Below are 24,802 nucleotides of genomic sequence, written 5' to 3' on the forward strand. Positions count from 1 at the left end.
ACTGAATTGCTCAAAACTTTACATAAGCATGCAGTCTGAAGTGAATCTTAAAGATTTCTTTCACTGTAACAACAACAGATGAAGGAAGCTGGGGCTCACGGGGACTTATGGCTCACTTGGATTTCCCATGGTCTCCCTGTGGGTCAGTCTGACCCTGTGTGCCTACATCCAATTTATGCATCTGCACATCCCTACTGTTGTGTGCTATTTACTAACCAATTCTAATCTTTTTACATCCAGTATCTGAAATAATACTATTGTGCCTGATTGTAGCTGGTAGATTCTGATACGAGTAATATGGTAAGATTCTGGTATGAGTTAATTACATATAGAATGGTTGCAAAAAATGAAATTTAGTTTAAATAATTTTAAAATACCAATACTATATCTACATCAGGGTTATGTAAATTTATGTATGTAAATTTGGTCTGTTCCTTTAATTGAATTAATGTCTTTTTTTATGTATAAAACTACAACTGTTTTGGAAAGCTGTATGTGTTTTCAGTGCACCAGTACCAAATAGGTATAGTTTTATGAAGATTTTTTCTATGGAAATCATGTATTGTAAGTGCACATTCTCACAAACCCAAAATGGGTAAATAATTATTTCTATTTTAACCTATTTTATAAAAGTTCTGAAAATCACTTCAGTATTTTTTGCAGCATTTTACAGCTATTAATCTTGAACGTGTCATAAGTTACCAAAATGAATCATTAGCATAATATGAATGCCACAAGTCTTATGAACAGTTTGATACCCAGTATGCATACCAAAGCATTAGGTACCAAAATAAATTATACAAATGCGTCTAATGTGCTATAAGACCCCTTTTTCATGGGCTAAAAAATCCAATAAAACAAATAAAACCAATACATTTATTTTCACCTAGTGAGATGCATGGTGAAACTCCCAGTTTCAATAGATTTGCTTTGGTATACATAAGAATTACAGAATTAAATGAAACATAAAATGCAAAATATATTACAAAGGACAATTAGTGATCTTGTTAGTCTAATTGGCAATAAATTTTTTATGGCAAAAAAACACAACGCTGTTAAATATCTACATAATTGTGTATGTTTATGCTGTGAGTGTTCAAGCCCCCCATTTCCAACCAAAATTATGGAAGTGGGTATAAACCTACGCATGTGCATTTGTGTGACACTTACATGGGGCAGGCAGGATGGATATCAGGCAGAACTGGCTGCAGGGATAAACCATGTGTCTGCTGTTGTCTGTGGGCCGGGGGGGGGGGGTGGAGATTGTGCCTCAGGCATCATTGGTTCCCTGCCTCTGCACATTGCTTGGGGGCTAAAGAATGAAGGGGAAGGAAGTTTCAGCTTTAATGGCTGCTCCCCAGCTCCTCCAACTGGAAGTGCAGCAGAATATCGAAACTTAATTTTGTGTCAGTTTTTAGTAAAAGAAAATAAATTCAATGTTGTGTGGCATTTGGAGGGTTAAATATTAAAGGAAGGGCAAAAGATTTGGACAAATAGCTAACCAAAGCTGAACCATAATGGCATATCCATGCTTCAGCCAGGCACTTTGGTTTGGCCAAATTCAAAAGGTGCTTATATGAACCTGACATCCAAACTGATTATGTGCATCATTTGTTTTTAGTTACAAATTTATGATGTGGGAATGGAAACAATTTTGAAATCATAAATTTATTCTTAAAATGTGTATTCACCAGTTTTGGACAGCAAGGCCAAATCTAACAAATACTCATATACACAAATAGATGCTGCACTTAGCAATCTGATACACAGATAAAAGCACATAGAAGTGCACACATATATTGTAGTTTTTATAATTTTGTGAGAATAACTAAAATTTTGGATGCCACTATTTTCTGTGCATTTTTACATATATCAGATTTATTTTACCAACCATGTACCATGGAGACAGAATTTGGGCATCATATGCATAAAATTATATCTGAAAATGGTTACAGATTTGTGCACAAGGTTTCTCCTTGTGCCACCTTGAGAATTGAGTAAAAATATAGGTATATATATATATATAAGTAGTGAAAAACAAGTCCTAATTATACACATATTTCACCACTTAGGTCATATAATATAAAACACCAACATCCTAATCCACGGGTCAGCTGCATGCTAAAAGAATGTGCAGCTTTATAAATCTGAATTCACTGTGTGAAATGCAGTAAAGATGACTCTAAGGAAGGGGCTTGGTCAGCTTTCCCCTAGACCTCAAATGCTAAGGGAACAATATAATGCTAATTGCCCCCCTTAGGAGCTCTTGAAGTGTAGGCACAATTATGACACTATCTTGAGAATGCTATTAGTGGCTCTTATACAATGCATTTTAGGAACATTGATTTCTCAGTAAGTTATTAATGTCTGACTTTAAAATTTGCCAATCAAAGTGAGCCTGTTGTGGCATCAGCTATACTCTCCTGGCTCCCAGGGTCAGAGCTAACCAAAAACATAGTAGTTAGATAAAAAGTATATTTTATACAGAGGCATATTTTCTGACATATATTACTTAAAATATTGTATTGTACATAGTTCTGTTTATGTACACAGCATATGTATTATTTCCTTGGTAAATTCATTTGCCTAAAATCTTTGATTTTTGGATTGAGTTAAAATGCAAATGGTGGTTATAAAATGAACTATTGATATATGTAACAGAAGCACTTCTTTTAATAAACTGTAGTTCAAAACACTTCCTTTCTTAATTTTTTAAGTGTAAACCATATTATAAAATCTAATGTTTGCCTGCATGCGACATTTGTTATTATAATAAAACTGTATAGACTGTGAACTAAAGTAATTTATATGCTGAGAAACTGAATTACACAAAATAATAGATTTGTATGTGAACTGGTTAAATGTTATTATGTATATGTTTAATGTTTTGTACCATAATAGTCCATCCATCAAAATGTCACCTATAATATACTTTATACAGTTCTAACAACGCAATTTGGAGTGGCAAACATATCTAAACAAGAATACAATTTTCTTTATTTATTTTTGGTGAGGATCTGTCTCCATAAAAAGCCTCATGATACCTCATGATATTTGCCCAGCATAAGACAACTAAGCCACACCAATTATTAGATACATTTTGGGGAATGTAGCAGGGTGACAAATGTGCTGAATAGATGTTAATCATAGGAAGTCTTCATTTGGGTAGCTGCTGTTTTTCCACAACACTAATTAGATATCTTTAAATGTGATTACTTTTCTGCTGGGCTTACACTACTACTTTTTGTAACATCAGTATGTTAAAGGAAAAAGAAAATAATTTTGGCGTTTTACTACCAATAGATTAGCCACATTATTGAAATCTAGAACGCTATATTTATTCTGCAGAAAGTTTTACCATACTTGAGTAAACAGCCCTAGAAGCTTCCTCCCTTTGTTTAAGATAGCAGCTGCCATTTTAGCTTGGTTTTGTAACTTCTGGGCTGCTGGTAGCATAGATCATACATTCTGATGGGAGGGGGAGTGAATTCTTATGGAAGGGGGAGAAGGGAGAGAGGAGAGAGCTGTGAAGACTCAGGCCCTTGGAATGAAGGATTTTTCTAAGAGGAAGTCAGATACCAAAATACATGTATACACAAAGGAAGATAAGACATCCTGTGTTTGTTTTGATAGAGGACTTAGTGCAGCTTTTCTGTGAGTGCTTCTGGCTGTATTTACATAGACCTTTCTGACTGTCCGTAAACATACCCACATAAAATGGTATAAATATTCACAGGCTATGTAAATGTTGGACAGATCATCCCAGTTAATGTATTTCTCCCATTGATATTGGTTGGTTTTAATCTGATAATAACAATTGAATATTTTTTTTGTTTCTACCTTTACATCTGCAAGATTTTCCACTGTATGTTAATGTTACATTGATGCTACAAATCATCTTTTACAAATGTATTCCAGACTTGGACCCAGTGTATCAGTTGTACATGCGCTCAGCAATGTATACAGCCTTCACTCTCAAAGTGCAATTGTTTCTGTTTTTATGCATCTGCTGTAAATGTTCCCACAAATCTGAATTATGGGTAAAATGTGGTAATGCATGTCAGAACTTGAATTTTTGCATACTGGACTTGTATACATGACCCCCTAGGATTTTCTGTGGGTAAAATGGCAAAGAAGGACCATCAGTTAAAAGTGGTGGTTTGGGCCCTGGTGGACTGTCCATTCCCTGTCTCTTCACTATTCCAAACATTGGGCCAGGGTCAGTTCCATGACAAAGTGTTATTTTATTGTTTATCTTCTGAAAACTTATGGGTGAGATTCAATTTGAGAAGTAAAAAATTTCCTTATTCAGTTCCAGTTTTCCAGTTTGTCTTCAATAGAGTTTTTATGTGATAAATAGTCAGATAAACTTTTCCTCAGTATTTTTCTGTAAAGTGCACATCAGGACAAACAGATTTTAAAATACTAAAAAGCTAAAATGTGAAACTCTTTATTATTGATAATATTGAATACTTTTTTGCCTTTTATACTTAACCGAGGTATATCTTCAATTGTTTGTTGATGTTTTTAGCCATATCTTTAACCTTTTATACTTAACCGAGCTATATCTTCAAGTGTTTTTAGCCATTACTTCATTGTGCTCTCTCATTTTAGGGGTATTTACCGGGGGGGGGGTGTAGTTTAGGTTTCAGGAGACTAACTTTCCAAATGTGCCTTTTTTTTTTTTGCATTTTTGTGTATTTCTACTTCTGGAACAAGATTTTGCGCTCTAAATACCAAAAATATGTATAATAATTTATTATGTGTATTATATGTATAATATTTTCTCAAAATTAGCAGTTTTGATGAAATACCAGTAAATTGCCTCAGATCTTCCACTTTCTTGCCCAATATGCATAGATGTACCCAACTATGTGGCGTACAGAGGCACCCAAATGAAAATAGTGCGTAGGAATTTTCATGCCTGACTCTCTAGCTGCTGCAGTTTTAGCACCTGGTATGTGTATTATGTGCCATAAGACCCCCTAACAGTACAGAGACCCCAGAAAACCCTATATTTTCTGAAAGTATACATTCTGACAAAACAAATAGGGGTAAATACATCTTTAAAAGCCACTCCTCTGCTCCCAAACCCATAAGTACTGCAGAATATAGAATCTACGTAGATTCTACATTCTGTGGGACTTAAAGGGTTAATAAACAAGAGATTATGTGATCACAATGATGTGATCAAAACATTGGATTTTCTTTTGTTTGTGTATTAAAATCAGTTACTCCAACTGAGCCTGTTGAGTGTGGTATTTTTTTGTTGCTCTGTACACATTTTACCTGAACCCTGGCATGCTGTGTTTTTGTTTGGTGAGTGCCCCTCCATGCCCCCTCTCTTATCTAAATCACAAGACTCAAACATCAAGGAGCACAAGCTCTTTTTATTGAACTTATGTTAAAAAAGGGGTATACTGTTCCTAAAAAGCATATACCCAGAAAAATGATATTGATTGTATCTGGTATCCATGGTATCTAGTATTGCAACCTCGTTGTTTGTCTCCAAACAGATCCCTAAATAAACACACTTGTGTATCTGGTAATAAATGATGTTGTTGTAATAACAATTTCCATCTGTACAAAAGGTTACTTTTCCAAAGACCATCTCCCATGCTGATTTGCAGGACTATTTAAGGGCAATTACTAATAATAAATATTAAGGAAGAAGCCTTGTCAGTGCCACAGACACCCACAATGCATCAGCACAGAAAGCATTTGTACTTAGTAATAGAGATCACTTCGATTAAATCTTTATTGGACATAATGATCTCACCATGGGGATTATCTATGTAATCTGTGAACTTTATTTTCAAAGTAAAGTTATTACTTTTTCTCCATAGTATAATTCCTACATTTTAGTTCTCCCCACATACTCATAAACAAAAATGAAATAATACTGGACATGAACTATTCATGTGATGGCTGTCCCAATGTTCCAAGTAATTATTAGCAAATAATAAAGTCTTACATAACAAAGTTTTTTATATTTTCTATCTCTCTCTACACAAATAGTCTGACACATGGTTTGCCTTTTAGAAACAAGTTATTCTTAATAATCTATTAATTGTCTTTACTTTGTGAGGTTTATGGCTTAAATATTTATCAGCTGTAGTATTTGTTAATATTTGTCAACTATTGAGTTTTGAATGTTTAATTTCCTTGCACTGATCAACATCTAGGCGATGCTCAGATATATCAGTAAAGGTGGCCATACACCGGCAGATTTGATTTGAGGCCTTCAGACTGATTCGTCAGCTTATCTGTCCGTGTATGGGGACCCCCAAAGACAGACCTACGCGATTGATATCTGCCCAAAAATTGTCAATCGGGCAGGTTTGATTTTCCCGTCTTATCACGGAACCGCATCAAATCATTGATGCAGTCCTTGCTCCAGTGGCTACTGTTCCTGTTCTAACCCGATCGTTTAGTCTGAAGGCCACCTCTGATATTGGCCACCTTAAGGGGGGAATTGCCACTTGTTTGGCAACTTTGCCAAATGATCAGATTTTATAGTGCATGGCCACCTTAAGGTGTACTAGAACGTGTAACTAACTGTATCAGAGCTTTCATTTTTATGTGATGAGGCATGGCACCAACGTCACCATGTACGCCCCTTTGTCTTTGACTTGTCTTATACTTCTTACTTACCTAGATATGGGTAGATTAATGTTAGGAGAAGCCAAAGTAATTTTCATCCCACGATGCCTAGACTGTTAATAAATGTGACTGCCTTTTCATCAACGTTGCCCTGCATTTGGTAGATGCCCTTCCTTGTGTGCGTACATGTCTGTGTATTTATACACACACACAGATCAGAATTATACTAACCACAAAGCTGAGGTTTTGATATGCCACAATTCACATTATTTTAAGCTTTTATATAGACTTTGTGGACTCAACAGCTCCTCTTGTATATATGTTTTTTATTAGTCCTAGGTTTTCATGCAAAATATAACTGCTAGCAAAGTATCATTAATGGTGTTGTCACAGAAATGTGCAGAAAAGGCATATTTCTATTGTTCTCTGTATGAATTGGAGCCATTACCTTAATGTTTTCCAATTTGTTTTAGAGCATAATGGAAGAGGTGTGTTGAGAGGGGACTAAAACAGATGTGATTTTAAACTGTTGAATGGGGAAGTCCTTGTTAGAACAGAGCAAGCATAATAATGTTAAGTTCAGACTTAGCAGGGAATAGCAATCTCATATGCCATACTTGTTCTCTTTAGTGAGATGGCAAGCAAGATATATGCTCCAACAGCATTAAATAAAAGGTGGAGCCTCTCAGTGGCTTATTTGATCTTCTGAGTTGAGTAACTGTGATTAAAAGTGACAACTTGTAAACCCATAACTGCCAGTTTCTTTGCAGCCGTTAGTCTTTGTGCACTTGTTAATGGGACGCTGAGTGTTAGTAACTTACTGCTTAAAAAAAAAATGTTTGGTTAGCCAGGCTTTAATACTGTTATAAGGGCCTCATGGAAACAAATAATTACTGTAATGTTCTCTCATCATAGAGAAACATAAAATCTCTTTTAATATTTTTTATTGTGTTCTGCTTCACATATACGACGGTAGCTATTATCCACCTGTTATCTGAAAAGCTCTAAAATATATAGCTTTTTTCTGGAACTGTAAGACAGTACCAAGACGATAACTAAGCGAACATAAATACAAGTTGATAGCAAAACAATCCTCTTTTACTTCTAATTGTTTTTAGTAGTTATAAGACGCAGTGATACAAAGACTCCTTATAAAAAAAAACCCAGGTCCCAAGTATTCCTGTTATTACCTTGCATACCAGTATTTTATAGGCTTATTTCATATACAAGATAAAAAAAATTGTATAACCAACCATTCGTGTTCTTAGGTAAAAATAGGTATGGCTCTTGAAATGCATGCGTCAGGAGATAAATTTATCCCATACTGATTCATATGTTAATCTTAAATATTTTGCCTGATGTCACTGATTATCAGGACTGACTTTTCCCATAAAACAGATTAAAACTTGTAGGTAGCATGCATGTAACATGAATGTTAACACATAATTTGTTTTAAGTGCTACAGTCTGCAAAGTTTGAGTAAAGTTGGCCATACAAGATCTACTCGTAAGGCTAATCCGATCTTTTGAACCTATGGGCCATCAGGGCAAGGACTACATGAATGAGCCAACGTGATCCTCATTCCAATGAGATTTTTTAACCTGCCCAATGAATAGCTGGCCTATTTTTGGCCTGGTATCGGTCAAGTAGACCAATCAAAGTGCCCCAGCTGAGCTGCCTACTGAAGTGGCTAACTCAACAGCTATGATCTGCCCACCTATGGCCACAGTAAGAGTTTATTCAAAAAAGCCAACTTTGCAGTAAGACTGACTTCCATCACTGAATGGAACACGACTGACTGATTTATATTTGAGCATAGCATCTCACAGAAATGACAGACCTTTCATATTAATCAGTTAAAAAAACCACTGTAAAGTATTCTTTTTTAAAAAGATGATTAGAGATGACATTGGCCTTGGTCGGTGAATTATCTGTTATCCATTTGTGTTTTACAAAAGTTAACTCTTAGCTTTTATTAGTCTGTGTATAAGCTGTTCAGTATATACTATTCATTGGCTTAAAGCAGTGCCATCCAAATTATTAAATATAGTGGGCTGGTTATGTCTCATCTGGCATGGTCAAGGGCCACATTGATATCATACAGTAAAGTTTATGGAGCCTTTCAAACTTGAGGCCCACACACCTCAAGCTTGAAAAACCTGGCTTAAAGGAAAGCTTAATATTACTCTGTAAACCTGGATTTGCATTATGTGACCTTGGAGTAGTAATGAGTTAGAATGTATGGTCTTTGCCCAGGAACTAACTTGGAAGAGATCTGCGTATAGCATGGCATCAATTTAAAACAGGTATATAAGGATAAAAAGTAGTGACTACAGATCCCTGCAGTTAAGGATCCTGCACAGCCATGATGTTTACACTCCATTTAATATGGAAGACTTGCCATTTACACATGACTCATTTTATATTTGATAGAATGTATAGTGAACATCACTTATGAGCAAATATAGAATGTGATTATACAAGTTAGAAAAGTGAAGATATAGAATTGCTGGTTTTAGTCTTTTAAATTAATGGAGTACCCAGTCCAGTTAAGCTGCCATAATTTGGACACATCAACCCAAAAATAATTTTTTTCCTTATAAAAGAAAACATAATTCTAAGCAACTTTGCAATGTACAGTCATTTCAAATATGTAATAGCATTTAAGTTACGGTATGTGTATATATAATTGCTGTTGCAAAGCAGTGATTGTCTGTTCTTTTCTATTCCCTGCACTGGGGGCTCTAACTGTTGGAACAATGTAACACAAGGCTATTGATTGACAGACCTGTATTGGGGGAGGAGACTGGCTTTTGCAGGAGACTGTTTAACTAGTCCAGGAGTTAAGCAAATGCTACTTTCACTAGCAATTACAATTACAAATAACATTTAAAGCACTTACAATTTTTAATACATTCAGAAAGTTGCTTAGAATTCTGTTTTCTTTTATCAGGCAAAAAATTCTCTGTCAAAAGAAACAGGATTTGTTGGGTCTGTTTTCCTGTGCCAGAGACACGCAGCTCTCTCCTCTCTCCCCTCTCCTGCTCCCCCCTCCCTCAAGAATGCTAAGAACTCCCCCCCATAGGAATGTGGATCTGAGCCAATCAGCAGGAAGCTTCCTCATAGTCTTACAAACTGAGCATGTACACCGGTCTTGGTCTTTCTTTACAGAGCTCAGCATTTTTTTCCCTATGAGGCTTCTGATCATCTGAACGAGAGAAATATGGGGCGACTTAAGAACACTATTGAGAGAACTGAAGCTATGCCTGCAGCTGGAGATTAACTCGAATATTAATACTACAGGAAATGGACAATCTGCATATTAACCAAAGACTATGGAAAATAGAATCTGCATTTTAAAGGACGTGTCAACCCAAAAATAATTTTTTTGCCAAAGAAAACACAACTCTAAGCAACTTTGCAATATACAGTCATTACAAATTTGTAATAGTGTATAAGTTATGTGTATATATAATTGCTGTTACAAAGCAGTGTTTGTCCTTTTCTGACCTGTAGTGGGGGAGGAGACTGGCTTTTGCAACATTGTTTAACAAGTCATAACTAGGAGTTAAGCAAATGCTGTTTTCAGTAGCAATTACATTTACAAATAACATTTAAAGCACTTACAATATTTAATATATTCATATCAAAAGTTGCTTATAATTATGTTTTTTTTTCATCAGTCATAAAATTATATTTTAGGTTGACTTCCTTTAAGTCAACTAAAAAATTATTTAAAGCATAATAAACCCACTAGGATTGTATTGCCTTCAATAAGGCTTAATTATATCTTTGTTGGGATCAAGTACATGGTACTGTTTTATTATTACAGAGAAAAAATACATTCTTTAAAAATTCAAAATTCTTTGATTAAAATGGAGTCCATAGGACAGGGGTGTCAAACTCAATCACATAAGGGGGCTGAAATCCAAAACACAGGCTAAGTGGCAGGATAGATCCTTTCTCACCCTGAAACACCATATCACATGCCATCCTTGTGCATTAATCATGTTCTGAGGCTAACAACATGCACAAAGGGGTGTGCTTTCTTGTTCTTAGCAGCTTTTTCCGAGTTAGGTGTACCTGTTTATTCTGGTCTGTCTTGCCTGTCTATGTGTGGAGATGGAGCCACTAACTGTCCTTAGTCTTGAGATATTGCTACTGAAGGAGAGTCCATACCTGTGTAGTTGCCTCTGGCAGCAGGTGCAGGAACTCTGGCACAGTTGTGCCTAGTGATGGGTGCCGTGGTGCCGCGCAGGTGGTTTTTCACGGTGAGGGCAGTGAGGTTGTGGAATGCCCTTCCTAGAGATGTGGTAATGGCAGATTCTGTTAATGCCTTTAAGAGGGGCCTGGGTGAGTTCTTGATCAATCAGAATATCCAAGGCTATTGTGATACTAATATCTACAGTTAGTATTAGTGGTTGTATATATGGTTTATGTATGTGAGTGTATCGATTGGTAGGTGTGGGTTGTGTGTGCTGGGTTTACTTGGATGGGTTGAACTTGATGGACTCTGGTCTTTTTTTAACCCTATGTAACTATGTAACTATGTGGCCAGCGGCACAAGGGCAAGCCAGGACCAGACGGGAGCCGTGGGACAAGACTGAATGAAAGCCTCGCCAACCTAGGCCACAAATGAGCAGAGGACCCAGGAAAGAGGATGGCTCACTCACTACCAGGTGCAAACTTGTGGTGCTGTGGAAGCACCTGCTTTCATTCTGCCCTGCAGGGTGCGGAATGAAATAATTCTGTTAGGGTTTACACAGAACCTGATTGCAGGCTGACACTGGAGTGCCGAGGATTGAGAGGGCTGCCTGATTAAGCTCTGCGACGCGAAGGAAGTCTTGTGAACCCGCGGCAAGGAGCCGAAGGGGGAGCAGCATTCAGGCCGCCGCGTGAACAGCCGAGCTGGGGGCCAAACAGGAGGGAATAACCGGAGACAGAATCGGGGCCGGGCTGAGGTCAGTACTGAAAATGCTATGCCTAAACGCAGCGCCAAAGGGGAGAATACAAGCAGAGTCAGGGACAGGCCAAATCAAAACCGGAAGCGTTACTCGTTCTAACAGGAGCCAAACAATGTGTAGCGACTTGTAACACAAGTAACAAATTGCACTGGCAACTTGCCAATGAGTGGAAGGGCTACAAATAGCCTATCCTCTCCTCCTGATTGGCCAGTTGCGTGCCGGCTGCTTAACTCCTGCAGTGCTGGAACAAAGGGCGCCTAACAAATACACACCATGCACCCTGTAGTGCAGAATGTAAGCAGACACTTGGAGCGCCACTGGGACTGGGGCAGCGCAGTCAGGCCATTGGAGCACTGGGACTGGGGCTGCGCGGTCAGGCACAGTCACCACGGGCCACATAAAATGGCCAGGCGGGCTGGATTCAGCCTGTGGGCCTTGTGTTTGACACATGCTATAGGAGATGGCCGTCCCATAATTTGGAGCATTCTGGATAACTGGCTTCCATGCTTGTACAAGTATAGGACCCATTATCCAGAATGGACCAAGGGTATTCTGGATAAGGGGTCTTTCCGTAATTTGGATCTCCATACCTTAAGTCTACTAAAAAATTAATAAAACATTAGTTAAACCCAATAGGAATGTTTTGCATGCAATAAGGATTAATAATATCTTAGTTGGGATCAACTACAATGTACTGTTTTTATACTACAGAGAAAAAGGAAATCAGTTTTAAAATTCTGAATTATTTGATTAAAATGGAGTCTATGGGAGACGGACTTTCCGTAATTCGGAGCTTTCTAGATAACGGGTTTCCGGATAAGGGATCCCATACCTGTACTTTACTCCCAATTACTTTTATTATATTTTCTTTGTACTTGGCTGTTGATTTTATTTTTTTTTTATAATCACAATGAATTTCTCAATGACAGTATACTTCAATATACTACCGTAGCAGAGTGAGGCACTACAGGCTGACCAGCTGGGTCTGATTAGCCTCTGGTGGCTTGTCAGTAGCTTCTAAAAGTAAAACTTAGCCGAATGCTTGTAAAATATGATTTATTTTTCTATTGCTTTTTCTGCAGCACTGGAGAAGGTTTTTTTTTATTTCTTTTGTTTTATTTTTCTTCATTTAGTTTAAACCTTTTTCTTTTATTCCACCTGCTATGTATGAGAGGTATTTAAATATAACATTAAAAAAAATCCTGTGTCAAGCAGATGCAGCAAATATTGTATTTAATGCAGACTGCTTTGTCATCCTCCAATGGCCTTGTGGAGTCACCAGAGCTTCATACAAACATGTCCTGAAGCAGTTGAAAGAAAGCCAGTGTCTACCCTGCTGTCTGTGATAACCCTTGCCCATATATATTTGTTTTTATTAGGCAGTTCCACTGCTACAGTTTTCCAGTAAGTGCACAACAGTTATATTAAATATGAAAAACACTTTCTGCATAGAGAAAATATTGTTTTTTTTTTCATTTCCATTTGTTATTTATTAAAGTTTGCAGTAGTTACAGAATTTCATTAGGCATAAAAAATGGGAAATCTGTATTCAAATACTGAATTATTGCTTATTAGCATTAATAATAATAATAGTATATTCTTTATTTTCTCTTTTATGAAGATATAGGAATTCACTTAAGAATAATATCTGCATAGAGATGCTGCGGAAGGGCTATCACAAGTCTTTCTCAGAAGTATATACTGTGATCCAGAGGTGGGACGCCTTGAGGGATGCTGCAGGGCCTGGGTCAGCCATATGGCATCAGAAGCCCTTGGAAGAGCAGCAGGAAAAACTGGATCAACTTCAACATTTCCTGACACGGGCTGAGGCAGCCCAAAGAGCAGGTAAGGAAGGGCATTGTGGGTAAAAAAGCAGCAGGAGCTGAAGCAGAAAGAGCCTCAGGCGAGGATTCTAAATTGTTTCATCTCTGAGTCTGAAACATTACTGCAATTTAGCACTTATCAGCGTTACTCTTATCTGCCATATAGCAAGATAAGTAGTAGATCATAAAATATGGTTAAAAAGGAGTCTGGCATCAAACTGTGCTCTTTTCTTTTTCTGTAATCCTCTAAAACAGGAATCAAGGAGATTAAGGGTGTGAATATTATAAAACACCCTTTTGGGAATATTTGTGTTTTATATGCACAAGCCGAGATCTTTTGGAAAAGCAATACAAATGCAGTGTCATTTCCTTTGCTGGGAATGCTGCTGTATTAAGCAGTATTGCAACTTCCTTCTGTGTAAATATTTAAATGTACTATTGCAATAAGCTTCTGAACTTACACCTATCTTTCTTGTTATTTTAATACACACTACAAGAAAATTTTTATCTTGTATTTTCTATTTTATTGTAATATTAAATATGATATGACCTAGCTCTTTACATCTTAAAGTGGCTGCACCTCATGGTTCAACATAAGTTCTATGTATTAGATTTGTTTTGCACAAACTTTACACATAATATTTTATTTTTATCTTCCACTAGAACAGCATTAAAATGAAACCAAAAGTATTTTCGTTGTGCCACCTCATGATTATTCTGAGCATTTGTGGGAAGAGACGACGTGGATAGGGCAGTTGGGGATGGGGCTCAGTCTAAATGCCGTGAATGTAATATTGGTGGACGGGGTCTATTTGCACTCTATAAGGGTTATATACAAATGTTGCCAAATGAGGTTGTGCGCAAATGTTGTGCTTATTGATGCTAGTCATTAAAGGTGCTTGTGTCCAAACATGTTTCTTGTACTTATGCATAGTTTCACCAGTCACCAATGTATCTAGCATGCCCTTTCCCCTGAATCAGGAAGTTTTTGTATAATGTGAAACCCTTGAGCTAATGCCACCCTGAACGTGGTGCTAATTCCAGGGTTTACACAGTGTGTCAATAGGTGCAGCAGTCTTGTGCCAAAAAATAATGTATTGAATTCAAGCTTTGACACACTCCTGACTTCAAAATAGTGCTTGCATGTTGTAGCAAGTCATTGCCCTAGTAGAGCTTACAATCTTAGGTCACTATCACATTCACACAACACACTATGATCAACTCTTAGGAGTCAGTTAACCTGGCAATATGTTATTGGAGTGGAGAAGGGCACAGAGATTCCATAGAAAACACATACAGACATGGGCAGGGCATACAAATGTCCCACAGAAATTAAACCTAGGACCCCAGTGTTGCAAAGCAGCAATGCTAACTAGTGCATTACTGTGCTGCCGTATGTTCTTGAACCCATTCGTTTCAAGGGTTTACACAATGGCACAACTGCAGCTTATGCAACTTACCACACAGCAGCAATTATGCTATAATTTTGGGAAAACACTGCATTACGGGTCAAAATCATGGCAATTTATGCCCCAAATTGTATTTTGCACACTGTACTTGCAGTTGTAAATTACACTTCTAGACCACAAGAAAACTGGCTTTATGGTCATTATCATCAGTTGTGTAGCACCTTCAAGTTATGCAGGACTTCACATTAATAGTTAAGGAACAGGGGTCTTACAGTAATTAAACAGAGGGGTTACAGATTAAAAATAGGGCCAGAAGGCCCTGCTCTAATTCAAGATCTGTGGTAAACATATTTGTTCTACTAGATATTTTTTAAATTATGGCTAAATGTCTGTAACATAAATGATTTAATTTACCTATAACTTCTTCATGAGGAAAGTAATTGAGGTTTGAGCAAATGTTGGATTGCAGTGGGATGATATGGACAATTTGCTGGATGATACCAGTTCAGTATCAGTATATCAAGTGAATTCTCAATATGCATATAACCAGATTGTGTATAAGTAATAAACTATACCACGCATGTGGCACCATGCATGTATAATGTAGTTGTTTAGAGTTAAAACTTATTAATGCAAAATGGTCCTCTGTAAAAGTCCCCAAAACAAAATATATACAATATATGCACATACATGTTACGAACAGAATGCTTTTGACCTGGTGTTCTCAGGATAAGGGGTCTTTCCGTAGTTTGGATCTCTATATCTTAAGTCTACTAAATAATTATTTTTGAATTAATTGCTTAAAATGGAGTTCCTGTAATTTGGAGCTTTACAGATAATGGATCTCATACCTGTGTTTTTTTAGTACTTTATCCAGTGTCCCAATCTGCCATTTTGCAGATATATACAATATACTGTATATACATACATGTTACCAACACTGGTATGGGACCTGTTATCCAGAATGCTTTTGACCTGGGGTTCTCTGGATAAGGGGTCTTTCCGTAATATGGATTTCCATACCGTAAGTCTACTAAAAAATTATTTAAACATTAAATAAACCCAATAGGATTGGTTTGGCACTGATAAGGTGGGCACCACCAAGGTACTTCTTATTATTACACAGAAAAAAAATAATTTTAATATTTTAAAATTATTTGCTTAAAATGGAGGTTCTGTAATTTGGAGCTTTCCAGATAATGGATCCCATTCCTGTGTTTTTTTTTCAGTACTTTACCCTGTGTCCCAATCTGCTCTTTTGTGTGTTTAAATAGGGTTCTGGGAAGTGTATGTACAGTAGACTGTAAATTCAGAAACAGGACACACGTGCATCCCAGTAGTACCCTTTAGTGACTGTCATCCAGCAACTATTGCTGATGGAAGGACCAGTTATAGATGTGATGATCATCATTAGCTTCCTTAAACAGATGTATTACAGTATAAAGCAGTAGGTATTGGGTCTGTTTCCAGTTTGTTAATGAATGGTATATGAAGACATTATACCAGACATGGGCAATTATGAAACCTCACTCTGTTTTTATAATGTAACCTTCAGTAGACGTGTGATTAAAAATGGAGTGACGTCCAAGGCTAATGGCACTTTGGGCTTTTGGCCTCCTCTGTCATCTGGTGAAAAACAGTGATCGAAATTCCCCTGTGGCAAAAATGCAGAGGTCCCTAGTGTGTGTTTATTGGCCAGGGTGCCTTCCAATAAATAACATTACAAATGGTAACAAGAGAAGCAGTATTATTTAGTGTTTACTGTGAAGCAAGAGCAATTAGTTAAAGCTCCCTTATTAAAAATCTAGGTTACAAATATTCCATGACTATAAAAATAATATTGTACCGTATGTAGTCTCATACTAAGGCAATAAAGTACATTCATAAAATGAGGAGATTATGTTACCTTTTTCTAGCATCCGCAATACAAAAAGCAATTTTTAAAAAAACAAGATCTGGTTAGAAAATGGACTGTAAGTTCATGTTTATTTTTATTTGTGAATTTTAATTAATCTTTGTGCCTTCATTTTATTTCATTTGCCCTGGCAATAATTTTACTGCATTCAATCCTATAGATGTGTATAGAAGTGTATTGACCAATATATATGCACGCTATGATCAACTCTCAGGACTATCAGAAGTCAGTTAACCAGGCAATTAGTTATTGAAATGTGGGATGACACTAAAGTTCCCAGAAGAAACCCACACAGATGTGGGAAGAACATTTGATCACCCCTCCAAAAATGTCCTTGCTGAAACTGAACCTAGGGTCCCAGTGTCATGGCAGCAATGTTCACTATTGTTACTGTGCTGACATATAGGGGCACATTTACTTATCCACGTGCGCTCTGAGTGTTCGTTCGATCGGTCCAGTCGTATTTTCCGCGACTTTTCGTACCTTGCACAACTTTTCCAATGATTGCGTGACTTTTTCGACGCTTGTGCGACTTTTTCGCCAATACGATATTATCGTGACTAATACGATTTTTTCGTAAGCATTTTCGTGATATTTGCGATCTTCAGAAATTTTCGTTTCCAATCTGAATTTTTCCCATTCAGGATTCAAACTTGTGTTTTGATAAATCTGCCCCATAATCTTGAAATTGCCCATGCCCATGCATTTCTAGGGTTTATATAGTGGGGTGTATTTCTAAAAATGTAATTTTTATAGGGATAGGGAAAGGCTTTATCACTGGGGGGGGGTGGGGCAATTTGTTAGGTATCCCCCAGTCATTATAATTGCTAACCTCAGACCCTGGGATGATGATCAGCTTTGCTTAAAGGAGAAAGAAAGAAAACTAAGTAAGTTTTATCAGAAAGGTCTATGTAAAAACTGATATAAGCACTCACAGAAACGCTGCACTGACTTCTTTGTCAAAAGATTTCTTGTGGCTGTAATTCATTTGCCAGAGATACGCAGCTCTCTGCTCTCTCCTGCCCCCCCTCCCTCAAGAAACTCACTCCTGCCCCTTAGGAATGTGGATCTGAGCCAATCAGCAGGAAGCTGACTCATAGGGGCTGATTTACTTACCCACGAACGGGTCGAAATGAGTCCGATTGCGTTTTTTTCGTAATGATCGGTATTTTGCGATTTTTTCGTATGTTTTGCGATTTTTTCGGATTCTTTACGAATTTTTCGTTACCAATACGATTTTTGCGTAAAAACGCGAGTTTTTCGTATCCATTACGAAAGTTGCGTAAAAAGTTGCGCATTTTTCGTAGCGTTAAAACTTACGCGAAAAGTTGCGCATTTTTCGTAGCGTTAAAACTTACGCGAAAAGTTGCGCATTTTTCGCGTAAGTTTTAACGCTACGAAAAATGCGCAACTTTTTACGCAACTTTCGTAATGGATACGAAAAACTCGCGTTTTTACGCAAAAATCGTATTGGTAACGAAAAATTCGTAAAGAATCCGAAAAAATCGCAAAACATACGAAAAAGTCGCAAAATGTTCGTTTTCAAGTCGGAACTTTTCCAATTCGGGTCGGATTCGTGGGTTAGTAAATCAGCCCCTTAGTCTTACTAACTGAGCATGTTCACTTGGTCTGGGTGTCTGTGCAGGAGTGAGGCATTATGGGAACTTTCTTTACACAGCTCAGCGTTTTTTCTTCCTGTTTGGCTTCTGATCATCTGAACAGGTGAATTATGGGGAGACTTAAGGGCACTATTGAGACAACTGAAGGTATGCCTGCAGCTTGAGATTAACTCTTTATTAGCCTTTCCTTCTCCTTTAAAACTGAGCTGACCCAGGGTACTGTTGAAGGTAGCATTGCACTACCATCTTGCATTTGGTCTCTGCAAACCTCTATTTTGCCCATGGCAGTGTGCAAATATTTAACTTAGAAGCTGAAAAGCAAAGTTTTTGCTTTATTGCACATATGCAGAGCCCAGAGAAACTGCCAGGATTGCAGAGTATACTCCTACAATAGTCAGCGATAGCAATAACAGTGATATCAATTTGGCACCCCACCTTGATTAAGCCTTTAAATAACAATTTTTAAAGCTTAGTTATTGCGCTAGTCCTTAGCTTTGCATTTTAACTTAAATTCCTATGTAAGAGTTTTCCTTACAATTTAACTGCTGATTTAGAGCTTTTGGAATTTGCTAGCTTTTACACAGAGTTGTGATGTGGAAAATTGTAAAAACTATATGTCCATGACTCTTTATCTCAGTTTTATAAATATGCCCCAGTGGTTGATAGTTTCCCATGAAAATACTTGTGCTGGGTAATCATATTTTCTTGATTCAGAGCTTAAAGACAAGCTTTGTAGCACTAAATGGGTTATGTAAAATGAATAGAATGAGTAACAATTGCTCATCTTATTGATTTATCCAGCCGGCCACAGCTGCACACCAGACTAAATGTCTGCTCACATTACTATTATTACAGATGGATTTGCCGTAATGTATTTTGTAGGATATTTCAACATTTTCTAATTTACATTGATTTTTTTTGTTGATTTCCTTAAAATATTTTATATTCACAGCTGCAGATTTGCTAATTCACAGTTTGTCCAATTATGTATATAGTTTATGTATGTGAGTGTATAGATTGGTTAGTATAGGTTGTGTGCTGGGTTTACTCGGATGGGTTGAACTTGATGGACAATGGTCTTTTTTCAACCCTATGTAACTATGTAATTATTATGCTATAGGTATACAGGATCCAGGATTGTAGGTTAGCATAGGGCGTAAGATTTTTACATGTAAAATATTAGGGTCATTCACTTTTTCCTAGTATTATAAACAGTGTTTCACACTAAAGTTATAGATTAATGAAAAGAGATTAATTAATGATTAATTAAAGAGGTATAAAAGTTTCCATGAAAGCACCGACTGCACCAAGAGTCTTTCATAAATTTATATTTGTGTATGAGTTGGAGTCAACACACTTCTTATTTTAATAAGTTAAAGTAAAATATACTTGAGCTCCAGTAATCTACTGTTCCCAGTGCCCAGATTATCATGAATAATTGCCAGTAATGGGTTTAAAGGAGAAGGAAAGGCTAAGTGACTTTAATCGCTTACCTTGTACCCCAGGGTACCTGTGATTGTTTGCTCTTCCTAGTTCACACGCTTGCGCATGCGCAGTAGAGTGAAAAGCCGAACTTTAACTTCAAGTCGGCTTTTCACTCTAATGCGCATGTGCCGGCCCAGGGATTTTGCCGGCAGAAGACATAAGGAAGAAGGAAGCACTCGCTGCAGGTACCCCGGGCTGGTGCGGTTTTCTCCTAACAGGGGCACCAGCCCGGGGTACAAGGTAAGCGATTAAAGTCATGTGGGGGTGCCTAACATTTTGGCACCCCCAAGTGACTTAGCCTTTCCTTCTCCTTTAAGGGCTCTGGTACACGAGGAGATTATTCGCGACAAATCTCCCTTGTTGCGAGCGACTAATCTCCCCGATATGACATCCCACCGGCGAAAATGTAAATCGCCAGTGGGATGGAATACGCGGGCGAAGTTGCCTCTCAAAGCAACTTCGCCGATCTCCGCAAATCTCGCCGCGCAAATCTCGCACGCAACAAGGGAGATTTGTCATGTGCGACTAATCTCCCCGTGTACCAGAGCCCTAAGTAATGACACTAAAATAAGAATCTGTTGATGCAAACTGCTAAAGGAAAATGAAATTATTTGCAGGTGTAGGGTGACAAAAATTCAAGGTGGCCATATACAGGCATATTAAAGCTGCCGATATGATCCCTTCAGATCGATTCTGCAACTTATCTGTATGCGCGTGGGACAGACAGGTTTGATTTTCTCATCATATTGAGGACCGCATCAGATGTGGCCCTCGCTCCAACAGCTTGTATTCCTATTGTTGTAATCCAGTCGCTTGGCCCTGGGGATAAATGATTGGATTATGCTGATATCACTCACCTTAGGTGGGCGTATCGAGGGAAAGATCCGCTCATTTGGCAAAGTTGCTTAACAAGTGGATAGTGTATGGCCAGCTTTAGTCCATGTACTTGCTGATTCAACAGAGCAAGCTTTTATGACACACTGGTGCTCACCACAAGCTGAAAAGTGTGTAGGATACATTCATGTCTGCAAGTGCAGTGAGCAAAGTGCAGTTTTGAGCCCAGTCGCCATCTTTTCTTCCAATAATGCAGCATTTTCCCCCACATTCCAGGGTCATTGTGGTTGCAAGAGTGCTCCCTATTCTTTCTGCACAACAGAATTTAAGTGATTGATGCAAGGCATTAAGGGAAACCTGGTCCGGAGGTGACGATGGCTACATCAGTAGGTGCAGCAGTGCTCAATTTGGAACAGAAAGCAGGAAGGACTGAGTGGAGCCAAGAGCAGCTATAAGGAAGTGCAAGCAGAACATTTTATTTAAAGTGTTTTAAATTGCGGTGACTTAACTGCACTTTTGGACATACATGAGCTCTCATGTGTGGACACAAGTACCACTCTGAGTAGCATCAATTTTGCTGCCATATGTTCACTAATATGCATTTGGAAATGAGCCTGTCCTGTTTTTGTTAAATGAGGCCCTGGACCTCCAAAAGTTCTTAGAGAGAGAAGGTGAGACTGTCAGAGATTTCATTCTGCTGATGCACAGCTGTATTCAATTTTGAAAAAAAACTTTTGAAATATTGAATAGATTGTATACTGATAATTTGCAGAGTAAATAAATCTCACTCCGTAAACAGTAGGATAGCTGACAGAGACTTATTCATTCTCCCAACTGAAGATTGTTTTTAATTTATTAACAATTATCCTGTTTACCCATCTGTTTACATATGTAAACCTTTATTAAATATGTTCCCACATTTTTTCACCCAATCACTGTGTGAATGCTGCATTGATCTCTATTTACATGGGATACTGGCAGGGCCCACGAGAGGTCGATAACGCTTATCGATCAGCGCGAGTTAAATAACGCAAAGAACATTGCGTCTTAATTATGACGCCTGTCCTTTTAGTGAATCGAGCATTAAGTCGCAAAAAATAAGAAGCGATAACATTTTTAACGCATGCTATAAGTAGCGCTCATTTTATCGCCCTTTAGTGAACCAACCCCTATATCTTGGGAATCAGGTAGGGTGTGTTTCTACAATAAGTAGCCTGGATTATTACAAAAATTATTAGGCCCATGTCACACCATGCATATTTCAAGTATTTAGTAGTGTTTTGCAGTAACTACAGAACAGTCTTAAAGGAGAAGAAATGGTGGAATCACTGGGGTGTGCCAAAATGTCAGGCACCCCCCCAGTGAATAATATCACTTATCTGATACCTAAGGGTGGTTTTCCTATTAGCAGAAAACGCACCAGCCTGGGGCGCATGCAGACAAGCAATCCTCTTACTTTCTACTCCTTTAGCTGCGATTTCAGGGTCGAAAAAGCTGACTTTTTTTGTTAAAGTGCGGCTTTTCACTCTACTGTGCATGTGTGAAGACTAAAGACGAGCAAGGATTGTTGGCCTGCATGTACCCCAGACTGGTGTGTTTTTTTTGGCAACAGAAGCACCAGCCCAGGGTATCAGGTAATTCCACTTTTCCTTCTTCTTTAAACCCTGCTGCAATGCATTGAGTTTAATAGCAGTTGGATTAAAATGCCAGCACTGGCTCTCTTGCCAGCTACCAGGTGCCTGTGATGACACTTTTGGGGAACTGTCATGTGCCTCTATGGATGTAACTTCTGTCCAGTTCTGTAAAATTATTTGATTACAGCCAAGTCCAGTCAAGTGTCATAAATTAGCCTTACTGCACTTTGACCTGACACTCAGCTTTCACACTGGGAGGGCAGAAAAAAATTATTTTTGATTCAGCACTCTGTGCAGAATGCAACAACCCAGGAGGGCATAAGTGCTGTTAATTGAGCACCAAGGGCAAACCCTTGTGCTCCTTAGTGCACCTGTGTCCCCAAGGTGGTAAACAACCCCTTATGGGCATCTTTATAAAAAAATCACTATTGTTCTATTTCGTGTCAATTGTATCAGTATAAGAAAGCATGTAATCAGGATCCCTCAGTTAAACCTTCTGTGTAATAAACCCCCTCTTATATATAAGCCGGAGGCAACAGTTAAGGGATGACTATACATTCAGAATGAATACTTAACCAACAGACCATTTATATTATAGTTTATTCCAGTATGGTATATAATATATTTTTTGAAAATGGTTTATCTAGGTGAATCAGTGTTTTACATATGGGCTGTTTTATGTGATATATTTTTAGCGAGACCTGTAACATTTAGGGGTATAGTTTCCCAAAATGAGAGGGCATTATTATACAGAGCTGATCACAATGGGATCCAATTTTAAGGAATATTAAAATGTCACTAGGGTGGATTTTTGCAGGTTGCCTGGCTCTGTAAGCAAGATGACCTATTGTTTAAGTTTTTTTTTTATAATTAATTAATGTATCCTTAATTTGACTTGTGAGTTAATGGCACAGAATTGTCAAGCTATATATGTGTTTGTTTCTTTATTTGATTATTTGTAAGTGTGAGAAAATCAATTTTTGGTCATTAACATAAAAACAGATGGTGTTATTGACCAAGGTTCAGATTTTAGAGACCTACTGAGTGTTAATTAGAAAACACCAAAATAATCTAATATAATTTTTTTTTTTTGAACTTTTAAACCATAGTAAGATTTTGTTTTGCTATCAACTTCATTTATTGTGTATCCGGGGAAGCCATTTTACTAATTTTCAAATATGAGTTTTTCTGAAAACTCAAGTTTGTTTGTTTTTTAACAGAAACACTCCATATTTAAGAAAAACTCAAATATCACACAGTTTGCGTTTACTTGAAGAAAAATATACTTAATTACCTCACATAGTAACATAGTAAGTTGGGTTGAAAAAAGACATACGTCCATCAAGTTCAACCATAATGCCTATATATAACCTGCCTAACTACTAGTTGATCCAAAGGAAGGCAAAAAAAACCCATCTGAAGCCTCTCTAATTTCCTTCCTGACTCCAAGATGGCAATCGGACCAGTCCCTGGATCAACTTGTACTGAGAGCTATCTCCCATAACCCTGTATTCCCTTACTTGCTAAGAATCCATCCAGCCCCTTCTTAAAGTTATATAATGTATCAGCCAGTACGACTGATTCCGGGAGGGAATTCCACAACTTCACAGCTCTCAAAGTAAAAAATCCTTTCTGAATATTTAAACGGAACCTCCCTTCTTAAAAACGTAGTGGGTGCCCTCATGCCCGTTGGAAGGACCTACTGGTAAATAAAACATTAGAAAGGTTATTATATGATCCCTTTATATATTTATACATAGTTATCATGTCACCTCTTAAGCGCCTCTTCTCCAGTGTAAACAGACCCAACTTGGCCAGTCTTTCTTCATAACTGAGACTTTCCATACCCTTTACCAGCTTAGTTGCCCTTCTCTGGACCCTCTCTAACTCAATAATGTCCCGTTTGAGCACTGGAGACCAAAACTGAACAGCATATTCTAGATGGGGCCTTACCAGCGCTCTGTAAAGGGGAAGAATAACCCCCTCCTCCCGTGAATCTATACCCCTTTTAATACAGCTCAAAACCTTGTTTGCCCTTGCAGCTGCTGCCTGGCATTGCTTGCTACAGCCAAGTTTATTATCTACAAGGACTCCAAGGTCCTTCTCCATTATGGATTTGCCTAGTGCGCATCACATTATGCGATTCATTTTTAAAAAATCAACAAGATCATTCTGGGTTTGTGGAAACAGTTTTAATCATTAATAGGCCAAGGTTGGGATAACAAAGAACTGGATATACAATTAAACAGACCAAGGTAATGCATAGAAATAACAGCTGCCTCCAGGCACTGAAACCACACTTGACTACACCATACTGGAAGCACCCTTACTAATATACCCAGGTCTGCGCCAGGTATTTTGTGTCAATATGTGTATATGCATTTTTTGTATGCCTAGCATTTTGGTAATGCATACAGGGTACTTTTACTATCCATCCTATTTGTGTGCTGTATGAATATATAGTTGACTTCGCTTATGGAATCTGGGAAAACTTAAAGGGGTTGAGGGTCAGAACC

At 37.8% G+C, this 24,802-nt stretch overlaps 1 protein-coding gene across 2 annotated transcripts in view; it reads left to right on the plus strand.

Annotated features, from left to right (window-relative positions):
* ttc29 (tetratricopeptide repeat domain 29) overlaps positions 1 to 24,802 on the plus strand; it is a 149,862-nt gene that overhangs the window by 16,376 nt on the left and 108,684 nt on the right. For both annotated transcript variants that reach the window (XM_002938930.5, XM_031895505.1), the window contains exon 4: positions 13,189 to 13,412. In XM_002938930.5, coding sequence (XP_002938976.1) covers positions 13,189 to 13,412 — 224 coding nt within the window. The remainder of the gene's footprint in view (positions 1 to 13,188; positions 13,413 to 24,802) is intronic.

Source organism: Xenopus tropicalis, chromosome 1, assembly GCF_000004195.4.
Source record: "Xenopus tropicalis strain Nigerian chromosome 1, UCB_Xtro_10.0, whole genome shotgun sequence".
NCBI classification, from domain to species: domain Eukaryota; kingdom Metazoa; phylum Chordata; class Amphibia; order Anura; family Pipidae; genus Xenopus; species Xenopus tropicalis.